This window comes from Apis florea, unplaced genomic scaffold (genome assembly GCF_048593485.1).
Source record: "Apis florea isolate Af1SG1 unplaced genomic scaffold, ASM4859348v1 contig_3078_pilon, whole genome shotgun sequence".
In the NCBI taxonomy this organism is placed as follows: domain Eukaryota; kingdom Metazoa; phylum Arthropoda; class Insecta; order Hymenoptera; family Apidae; genus Apis; species Apis florea.
In genome coordinates, this window is record NW_028256702.1 from 307,354 (window position 1) to 319,441 (window position 12,088).

Below are 12,088 nucleotides of genomic sequence, written 5' to 3' on the forward strand. Positions count from 1 at the left end.
TTTTCTTTTCGTAACACGATTTAAATGCATAATATAAATGCATTTTACTTACATCCTCGAATCTACAGTTGGATAAATAAAACTCGTTTCTTAATTAATCCGTAAATCGTCAAAGGCGATTAAGGAGTCTTAATTATCTTTTTTTAGCAGCAGTTTGGCCGGGATTAATTCCAAAACTCGCGTTATCGTATGGCGGTGTTACACCCTTGCCCGCAATATTTGGGGGAAAAAGAGGCGCGACGCAATCGAGCAAATCACGCTCCTTGAATCCGCTCCAAAATCTCGATATCACGCGTTAAAACTTGCCACGAGAGAGCCAATCTTTGAAGAAAAAAAAAAAAAAGGATACCGATTTTATAGACATGCCCTATATTCGAAGAAAGAAGAATTCGTTCATTGAGGGAAGTAAATTATGGAATCGATGGAATTTATTATTAAATTAATTTGCATATTTGGTCATCCTTCTTTCGCGCAACTTTCTTGATTTGCCGCTTCTTCTCCCGCCGCCTTTCAACGATCCACACTTTTCGAAAAGGTTCTTTGCAAATCTGCATAAATTTCAGAAAACTTTTGAGATTCAAATGTTAATCGTGGCAATTAAGCGAAATTTTAATTTAATTGCTATCCACCCCTCGCTCGCACCCCGTCCAACGAAATTTATGAATCCTGGGAAATTTGTTTTCCTGGGTCTTGCGTAGAGCAAGCCCTATATGAGTCACAATTGCGAAGAGAAAATGGAATCAGATCGGAATTTTGTTTATACAAAAGAAAATAAAGAATGCAAAATATACTGTTTCTTTCCGTTTTTCACGAAATTTTGAATATCATCTGTGCAGATATATAAAAAGATACATTGATTATTACGCGTTATTCCAAACTAAGGTAAAATTGTTATTATACACGGTAATGCTTGTGGATAATAATAATCTAAATACAATAATAAGAATAAAAATATTTGGGAATTATATTCCCGAAACGTTTGCAAAAACGCGACAAATATTTCCACCTAAATCTCCAATTTCCCCACTTTGTTTACATTACACCGAAATAAAATAATCAATTCGGCAAACAAAATACAACGACGAGCGTTATTTATTCGTTCATTTATTTATCCAACCGTCGAAAATCAACACCGGCGCAGATTTACCCTATATAACATTTGCAAAATGCAAGATTCGAACGTTAAAACGTGCGTTTCAATATGCACGATTTCAGCTCGATTTCTTCTTTTTTTTTTTTTTTTCCACCCATCTGGTATTCAAACGGCGTCGTTCCTTTTCTATCTAGACGTGGCCTTCCTTTTCTATCTCAGTACTTAACCCCGCAGCCCGCAGCCTCGTTTCAAAGGGAACTTCTTTCCACGTCTCTACACACGTCCCTTTTCCCCGAGTTTATCCCTGCTTCGCCTCGATATCACCGTGATTCTCGCTCTCACAGAGTTGCCAGACTATAGATTTTCACTCTCTCCAGAGATACAGTTAGAGGGGAGAAAAGAAACTTTTGTTTATTGGAAAGAGATTAAGCAATATATGCGATAATGAAGTCATATGTGATATAACATATCACATATCTATCTATCTTTCCAGGTGACCATGAGTAGCATCACGTGACGTTATATTACACTGCTGGATTGGTGAGCCACGCGGTTTGATGCAGCGGTGGGGCTACGTGACGTCGTACATTCTCCTCTTGTTGAAAGTTACAGAGGAGGGGGATTGGTTACTAAATGTGACGTCACTAAGTGAATACCATATAATCCGAAGCTTTCTTTGGCCGCTTTTTTAATTTTTTTTTTTTTTTTTTTCGTAGGAACACGCTTATACCTTATGCGCTGTGTACGTGTCCACGATGCACGACACGCGATTGCGTTTAATCGTGCTTCGTTTGCGAGATTAATGCCTTCGATGTGGGCGTACACAGAATGGAAAAATCGATTTCGTGGCGGGATAATGGGCGCGCGAGACAAAGACGGTGTTCGATATATCGAAATTCTCGTTTTTTAAAATTAAAACAGTTTTGCGTTAATGAAGTTACTGTACTGGATCAAGCAGGGGGAGGGAGGATGGAAAAGGATTATACATTCTATTTTAATGGTATCCTTTTTCAACGTTCAATATTGCTCCAGTGTATTGTGCGCGATTAAAAAGTTACAATTTGTTCAAATTTGATACAGCTCGTGCGTTATTACGGATTTTTCAGAAAATTTATTCATTCCTTTCATCGCAAAACGAATAAACAAATAAACGGTTCAACATCATTATCCGAGCGCGTCACACGTTACTTCCGCTTGTCCAGTTTCCTTCAACCGTTCTAAAAATACGGTGGCGCGCGCCCCCTTCGATCCCATCTCATCCCGATACAGGCGAAAACTTGACCCTGTTGCCGCGATCCATTTCACGGCTCTCCAGTTTATTCTCGTCTAGTTTCCAGCCTGCCGACTCGACCGCTGCACTTTTCCCAGATAATACGTATATATTCGCCGTGACATGTCGGCGCGATGCGCTCTGCCATCCACCCTCTAATCCGATAACGCGCATCAACCCTCCGAAAATGTCTCTCCTCCGAGGGGAAAAATTTCGAAGGAACCGGATTCGAACGGTCGAATAATAAACCCGCTCCCTCTCCCCCCTCTTCCTCCTTGTGAACAGCAGCAGCAACTTTATAAATGAGAGTCGTTGTTAGATTAATTGAAACGATCTCGTGAAAATAAGGGAAGTTCGCGATTTAAGAGGGAATAAGTTTTACTTGGAACGAATCGAGCTGTTTCCAGGAGAGGAAAAAATATTAAAAGTTTCATATGTCGCCACACAGACTTCCTCGACAAATCCTTTCCAATGGCGTATCTGGTCAATTACCAACTTGGAAAAATTCCATGGTACTTGGCTCGATGTAATTTTTGAGTTGGTTTCCCGCGTCAAGTTCTTTCAGCCACGAAAGTTCGGATTAATCGGTAATCGGTGTTTGCCCCACTTTCTCCACTTCGTTCGTGAATGGAGGTGCGTGAGTTTGTACCACCAACGATATCCGTTTGCCTTAACCTCGAGGAAATCTGTTTAGCAAAATAGAAATGTAGGGAGAAGTGGTTCTTCGTCAAGCTCGAGTTAATATTGCTCGAAAGTTTTTAACGAGCATCGCGAAAGGATTCGTGTTTATACGAATTATTCAATGAAATCGATCTTGAACGATCGACGAGCTCGTCGATCTTCGAAATGATGCGGTGGAATTTTTGAATCGAAGCGAAACATTCTGGCAAAATTGGAGATTTTTAACGCGTAAAGAAAGTGTATATATAATTTTTAAATATAATTCACCATTTCTATTCCTTTTTTTCCAGTTACCAATCACCGTATCGCGATTCGCAGAAAGTTTGCAAACTGTGGCAAGGTTTCTCGCAATATTAACTTGGCTGCATTCATGGGTAAGTTTTTCAAATTAAAATTTTATCATTGTCATCTTTATTTATACAGATCGATATTTAAATTACAAATTGAATAATTGGATAATGATTGGTCAAGAATGAAACAATTGTTTTATATTACCCGCTACAATTTAAAGTAAATTTTTTAATAGTGATTTAAAATTTTTAACTCTCGATCGACAATGAATCGTTTCAAAGAAGGAAAAAAAAAAAAAAAGTGAAACGACTGAGAAAATAAAGGAAGAAAAGGAATAGAAATTGCAGCTCGCACTTTGCCAAATGGTATTCACGCGTTACGAGGCTTGGGTGATAAACAATGACTTTGTGCATCGTTTCTAACATTGCGCTTTCAGAAGAAAAGTGCACACATTTTATGATATAGCTTCATAAAATGGAGTAATACTTTTTTGACTACGAAACGACGCGTCGCTTTATTTTTACATATTTACCATCATACTTACTTACCATATATAACGCGTGTGTGTATTAGCATGCATAGTGGATACACACTTTTTTCTCTCTCTCTCTCTCAAAAATACGAGATGATACCTTCTTAATGTACAAAGTGTTGAGATAACTCTTAAAAGTACATGCTCTACTCGTCGAGGTAAATATAATAATAAATTCGTATTGGTATTTTTATTTAATTGCATTCGACAAGCTTATTGTTCGTGATTTAAATATTTATTCCATCAAATTTTGAATTAAATTACTTAGTATGTCTTGACGACAGATATTTATACTACTTACAATAAAATCAAAGATCCATGAAATCAAAGAACACTCGATTTTTGATACTTTCATCACGATTCCTATTCCCTTCTGATGAATAGTTCATCCCCTTCAAGATTTTCCATTCGAGCCATCGGAAACAAGTATCGTGAAAAGTAAGGTTCGATGACAGGCAATCGGAGGAATATTAAAAACTTTCGTGAAAAAATGCATTACTTTTCAAAAAACGTCGAAACGTTGTCCCGTTCGAAGGGTGAGTTTCATCGAGGTCTCGTGGTATATATAAATTTACCTCCAAGTCTGGTGCATAAATTTCGTCCTCGAGGCCTGTATTCGTCCTGTACCACAACCGTGGATCCCGGTATCCTAGAACTTAACCTCATTCCCTCAACCTACATCGAGGCTCTCTCGTTTATTTTCGTTCAACTTTCCAGACACGCAGGATCCCGTGGCGTCCGCGCCTCCCTCGGGAGCCGTGGCTGTTTGTAGGTCCTCAAAGCTTTTATCCTGTGCCACGATAATTTTCTTCTTCTTCTTCTTCTTTTTTTTTCCCCCTCCCTCCCCCTTTTTTTCTGGGGAAAAAAAAGGAAAGAGAGAAAAGAAGGAGGAGAAGAAAATTCTTCGACCGATATCTTTGCCCTCGAAATTTTCGACCGGAATAAAGTATTCGTGGATGGAATATTTTATGGGAACCTAACCCGCAGGTTCCTTCTTCTTCTTCTTTTTTTTTTTTTTTTTGGTGAATAATAAACGATGGAATTTGTGAAATAAATATTTCCTTTGTACGTAAGCTCGAATAAATTGACTCGAAATATACTTTCAACAAGTGTTGCCCTTTACTTTGACTTGAAATAATACTCACGATTCGTATATTCGATAGTGAAAACACGTTACTTTAATTCGAGAAATTAAATTTAATCGATCTGGCTCGGATATTATTAATTTCTTTGGCAACGAAAGATCATTTTTCTATTCGTTCGAACCTTTTTTTTTTAGAGAGAGAGAGAGAGAGATGGTATTAATCCAATTTATCTCAGCTTTTCGAGAAATATTTCGCTTGATACTTGATGCAATATCTTTGATGCAAAAAGAGCGAAACGATGGAGGCACGACGATAGTGTGAAAGCTACATATAAATCTCTGAATTCCCAGAGATCTCTTAGTGTGTGTCTCGAACCCATATTCCGTTCGCATCATAGGTTTTATGTGCTATATACGTCACCCAGAATTCGAACTATTGGATTACAACAAGCAACATCTGTATGGACGTCGAAGTAGATAGTATCCTTCTCGAAAGCATGCACTTTCCATGCTCCCTGAAACTTCGTGAGTTCTATTAAAGATCGTTGTTAAAAAATTGTTCATTTCCGTCTGTAAAGTTTATTTTTTATAGTTTAAATTGTAATATTGATATCACTATCATATTACTTTTATTATACATAATTTTTCTATAATCTGATGCTTTTCTTCAATAAGTAAAAAGAAAGAAAAGAAAATATTAGGATAAAAAGAACTGTATAACAAAAAAAAAAAATCGTCAAAGGAATGAATCACTGCGCATTGAATGATGTGATTGGTCAGGTTTTTCGAAGTGATAAAAGAAGCAATGGCGAAATTGAAGGCAATGTACAATGGGTAAACTAGTGGTTCGTAAAGAGTCCTATTGTGGAGGGTGATGGTTTGGCACAAACTTGAAAGGGCTGATTTATACTGTGACCTTTCCCTACAAATTCTCGATTCTAAGCCCACCATGTAGTGGCTCCCTACAATTCGTTATTATCCTTTCGGTGAATAGAGCACGATGGAATGGGATGGAAAAATGTTGGCCTTGGGTTTCAAGGTCAAGGTCAACTTTTCGTCTTCGGAATTTATCTTCAAATAAATCATCGCAATCTTCCATGCTCTTCGATCAATCACTTTTCGTCTCTTTTAAGAATCGATCAATTTTCTATTTTATTTATTTACGGAATTATCTTCATCGATATTCCATTCTCGTTCGTTTAACTTTGACATCACTGTCACAACGACGTCACATCGTCAAGTAGAGTCTAATTAGCCACGAAGAAATATCGTATTTTAATGTACGAAGGTGGTCTTCGATAATAAGATGACCAAGCAAATTTACTCGATGCCATTAAAGTGTTGAGTAATGGTTAAGAGCATGACATTGATTATCTTGATTCGTTGCGTTGCAGAAATTTCGTTTCATTTTCTTTTCTAACTTTGTTGCGAATAAATTCTAACTTTGGCGACAGAAATTATAACTAAAAATACACTGATATTGTGCACGTATCTATACGTGACAACAAACGTTAATTTATTATTCATCCTTCTTCCGAGCACATTATTAATTAATCAATCTTGCTATTATATTTAAGTGAAAATATTTTGTAATAAATTCAATTAGATTAAATTTCCATTAGCATTCAAATATTTCATCGTACATATTAAAATTCGAGGAACTGATGTACAAGATAGATTGTACAGGATGTTTCATTCAAAATTATCCAAAAAAAATATATATAAAATATAAAGTCATTTTATCCTTTCTAAATAAAACTGTTTTGAACTAATTCGATTATCTCTTCCTACAAAATCATAAATCCCCGCATAACGACATCCAATTGTAATAATCATTCGATGCAAATAAGACACAAGCGCAGTTTATTCTTCCCCCAGGATTAAGGAAGAAACTTGGAATATGGAAATCGACGATATTTATATATCCCCTCCTTATTAATCAAAACTTCGTTCCCTCGACCCAGCGAAAGCCAAGAGACGTTTGAGGTAAAATATAGCGGTTGGACGTGTACGGTCGTCGATCCGTCTGCTGTTGTTTTACCGCGATTCATCGTAGGTCCTTTGCCTAACCCACACGGTTGGATCGAAGCTTGTTTGCTTATTTCGATCGAATCCTATCGAGCCCTTTGCGCCCGTTACTCGATCCTCCAAAGACAATACTGTTTATGCTAATCTGTGGACGTTACCCGAGCTTCTGTGCTTTTCGGTCACCGCATAGGGCGGAAGTCTCGAATTCTACGCCACGCCTGACAAATGCCGCGCTACTCTACTTCTACTTCACGTCACACACGTGCACGCAAGGTCTCGCGATCGTTCCAATCGAAAATTCTCTTCGAAATTTATTTTTCTCGTGTAGGGAGCATTCGAATATCTACAACGTATCGTTGATTTATTGAAATTGTATTTATTAGTAGTAGCATATTGGAGTTATAATTCGAGGAAAAATTTATATATAACAGTTTACAATTTGTCCCTTTGAATCTATAAATTATCCTGTGTCTGTGAGAAGATTTTGTGCAATTTGTTTATCTAGATTTATACGTATAGCGTAAATGTAATTCGTTTATAATAAAGCACAGTTGATCGTGCACTTTTTCAAAGATGAAATAAAATCATGCCGATTTTAATTGTGTTCTCTATTAATACATATAAAAAAAACACAAGAAATGTTATTATGATTACATATTTTTCACGGATTAAAATTTTAATTTGTAAAAATTTATATATACCAATTTATAATTTGTCTCTTTGAACGGAATCTATGAATTATCCGTCCGTGAGAAGATTTTGCTTATTTAGATGTACAGATATACAGATGAACACAGTGTAAATGTTTCAATTCGTTTCAATAAATCAACAGTTGATTTATGTGCACTTTTTCAAAGGTGAATTATTTTTTATCATTTTAATTGTGTCTCTGTTAATACATATAGAAAGCACAAAAAATTATTTATTTTGTAACGTAACAATGTATATTCGATACACATATTTTTCACGGATTATAAAATTATAAAATTTATACAAAAACTAGAAATCAATATCAATTCATCGTAGACATCATTACTATAGAAAGGAATACTTTCGATATCGAAATTCTCTCTTCTTTATAATTTCTTTTCCTCGAACCCGCATCCCCCCGCCCCACTCCCCCTTTCTCTTCCCCGCAATGTCGTTTTTCCTTCGCCATTATCTTCTCGATAACGGCGACAAAGTGAAAGCGTGTCGAAAGAATCTAACGTTACTGCGCCGCTAATGGCAACCGATAATTACTTTTTCGGCCACCTTAAATTCCCTCCCTCCCCCCCTCCCCCCTCCCTCCACGTCGTGATAAACCGGCGCGGATAATGCGATAACGGAGTTACCGTGTCACTCGGTTTTTCAGTCACTCTCGTTACCGCTTTTAATTAACGGCCACGACTATTGATCGACAACCGGAATGAAATTAATTACAACCCTCTTCTAAATATGAAAATTTCCGCCGAGTCTCGCCCCGGGAAACCGCTTTTAGAAGCGTGGAAAATTTCGCCTCGGTCGGTAAAAGTGCTAACCACTCCCCCCTTCGTTGCTCGTTTTTTTCTCTCTCTCCTCCTTTCTTTCCCCTCTTCCCCCCCCCCCGATCTCCCCTCCGATCTAAAACGATTCCCGGCTTTATGGAACATAATGTGCAATTAATGCATCGCTGTGTGCGAAACGCTGAAAGTGGGGTGGATATTTTTTTCTCTCTTTTCCTTTCCTTTTCTTTTTTTTTCCCGTGGTAACGAAGAAATTAGAGGGGAAGGAAGGAGAGTTGGAAAATAGGAGCCGTTTAAAATAAATAAATAAATGAATAAATAAGACGGGAGATCAAGTATTTTTTTAATCGAAAAGAATTTTGTAATTTCGAATTGGTACCATTTTTTAGAAACGAGAGACAAAATCTCTAAAAAAAAAAAAAAAAAATATCTCGCGTTAATAGATCGTTCAGCGACGTAGCATTGAACGGATCAGGAAGGGACACGATCTCTGTCAACACGGATCGGATGGACGACGTCAAAATACACGGTGCAATTTGCGAGAATACAGTTACGTAATAATAGAGGTCACTAGGAATTCGGAGAGACGGTAATACGCTTCGTTCTGTACGTCTGGCCGCAGATATCCCAAGCAACCGAGCCTTGTTCTCCCCTAAACCCATGTCGAGGGAGGTCTCCCTCGTTTATTTCAGTTCGACTTCTCCGCCATGCTACACTCGCAGTGCTTGCTTCTCTGTCTCTCCCCCTCTTCTCCATCGCCTCGAGGGAATTGTAGGTTGCGCAGGTCCTTCAAAGTGTATTCGCGACTCACTGGCTATCTAATAATAATATCTTCCTGCTTACAAGGTCCCAAGTTTATCAATTAATTCTTTCCCCAGGCCGGGTACGAAGCTCGTGAATGTAAACGCGGACCGTGAGAATTTAATAATGCAAATGCTGGTGAATTTCTTAAGAACGATCGTAGGCAGGAAGGAATTAAACCACGTCCAGCGATACGATATCCAATAGAAGAAATATCCCTTCTCTTTTCTTGGACAAGAAAAAGTGTTCGTCATCGAGATTTTTGCAAATGGGGCGGAATTTATTTTTGTTTTCGGAAATATATTTGTCGTGGTTTTTTATTAATTTCGAGACATTGAAACTTGAATATTTTGCAAATTTTCGCCTCTTCGAAATGATATTCGATTGATAAAGGAAACGTGAACGTCTCCACTTGTGAAGGGGTCGATAATTAAGTAGGAGGAGATCACAACTCACGTGATCAAATGTTTTTACGCAGCGATATCGTTTCGCCACGATCGCGGGCGATCCTTAATCTTTACGATTGGAAGAAAGTTCGGGGTAGACGCAATCTTGCCTGCTTCTGTTTGACTTGGCCAACTTTGCTCATCACATTTCCCGGAAATGTGCTTTTTCACCGACGTAATACCTTCTTCCCACCGATAATATTAACACATTATTGACCGACCGAAATTCAGTCAAGCCACAGACCCTCGAAAACTCCAACCATTCGCGAATATTATATCCCTAATCTTAAATTTCTTGCTTTATATTTGCCAAGCCGATCGGGCGGAACGCGTGAATGGCAATAAAAGTGATGATAATTTATTCCATGTTAAATAATACTGATAAAAATTAAGAAAGTAGTTGTTGAGAAATTAATTTTCTTTTCTATTCTAAAAATTGATAAAAAGTTGGTGTACAAAAACGATTGGTTTCTTATTAAGTTGTGAGAAATTAAAATTTAATTAGTTAGAAATGAGACATGTGTAAAATATTATTTCAGAGAAATGAATCAACGATCAAACGTGATTTTCCCTTTCTTAAAATGTCCAGATTTTAATAAAAAAATTCTCAGAACAAAATTTTATATACAAATCAGAATTTTCATGCAATTTATGAATTTCTCTCTGAATATATACTCGACGAATACTTTTCACGTCCTTCCGAAAGGGCGTTAATTGGCGGATTTTTTGAAGAAACAATCCCGAATCGAAAATAAGAGGACGGAAATTGTGAGATCGCGTTTTCTTTCATCGGGCAATTTCATCACGGATTCGAATATACGGTTAAGGCAGTGTTCCACGCAGAATCCCCCCACGTTTATTCTGGTTGAAGTTAGCCCGCGGCGGGGGCGTGGTGCTCGTTCCTCCTGGGAATGTATCCTCTTGCAAGTGCTTCAAAGACTACTTGCTGTGATTCAATAATGCCTCCAGACTAGTAGGAACATCGCATGAAACTCTTAAATTTCTAATTAATCATCTTGGAGGCTGTCGAGCTCGGTTGGATGGGAACTCACGTGAAAGAACGGGAAGCTGGCGTTGAATATTTTGCGTGGTTGATCTCGAATCGCGAGAGTTCCTTTCTGTGTTACTCTCGAAAGAGTAGTAGAGAAACTTTCGACGGCGTTGATGACAGTAAAAGTTGATGAAAGGGAGAAATGCGAGGACAGGAACGAACGAACGTGAAAGTTTTTAAGGCTAAATGAAATTAAACTTTGTAACACTTTTTTCTGCAAATCATTAAGTAGAAAAGAAGTAGCGGAAAGAAGATTGTATTCTAATCATAGATTTGTTTAAGATAAGAGAATAAAAGTATGGTTTATTTTTATAGTGCAAATTATACTTGCAATTTATAACAAATAGGTTGCGAATAAAATTTTTACGAGCTTTTTGGATACTTTGTTTATAGATTCTGTTTATAGATTTTTCTAGATTTAAATTCTACAGAAATTAACATTTAATAATAATTATGAGGGATGTAGTTTCTGATAAATATCTGATGAATAATATGTACAGGATGTTGATGCGTTTGTACTAACAAAAGTTAGCAGTTAGAAATATTAAATTTTATTTTTATGTGTATAAGTAATTGAAATTTATATTAGACGAAGTGAAATTCTATTTCTTTTTATTTCGTCAAAAAATTATTTCGAAACAATGTACAAATTTTGTTGTTCGTATAACGTTCAAAAAATAATTGCATTTATAGAAGTAGAAGTCACTTTGTATAGATTGGAAATCATAAAACAGAATACAAATCTACAATATTTTAATACAATTTGATATTTGGAATTTTATTCCCATTTATAAAATATTCTTATTAATTGTTTGTTTAATGCTGAAATCAAAATTGATGTTGCTAGTGTGACAAAGATTCGTTAACAATTTAAGTTGTTCAAGTTAACTAATTTATTTCCAATTGCAAGATTTAATTTATTCCATTATTGAAAGAAATATTTGCCATAGTTTTAATTAAAATGATGATACATATGAAATTTTATTTCTTAAATATTCAATAAATATCACTGAAAACGTTGAAAAAAATTATTAAAATTATTCAACGTCATGGAACGTGAGGATATCGCATCTTGTTTGTAAATTTAAACTTGTATGTCGCGTGCTGTTGTAAATATATCGAGACACATTTATGCAAATGTTGGGTTAAAAACTTGGACTTGGGTGGAAACTTGATTTGTAGAATTCAAGACTAATGAGATCTTCCATTAGCAAAGCCGAGAAATCATTGACGTCAAGAAGTTTGCACATACACATATTTTTGAACACACTTAAAAAATGAAAATTAATCAACATTCCATATTTATTAAATCTAATCCTAAATGAAT

General features: G+C 36.5%; 1 protein-coding gene across 3 annotated transcripts in view; it reads left to right on the forward strand.

Moving 5' to 3' along the window:
- Window positions 1-12,088, forward strand: part of LOC100867739 (uncharacterized) — a 388,049-nt gene that overhangs the window by 280,715 nt on the left and 95,246 nt on the right. For 2 of the 3 annotated variants that reach the window (XM_086908344.1, XM_086908346.1), the window contains one exon: window positions 3,335-3,418. The exons of the other annotated variant lie outside the window; for it this stretch is intronic. In XM_086908344.1, the coding sequence (XP_086764470.1) occupies window positions 3,335-3,418 (84 nt within the window). The remainder of the gene's footprint in view (window positions 1-3,334; window positions 3,419-12,088) is intronic. 3 annotated transcript variants of the gene reach the window in all.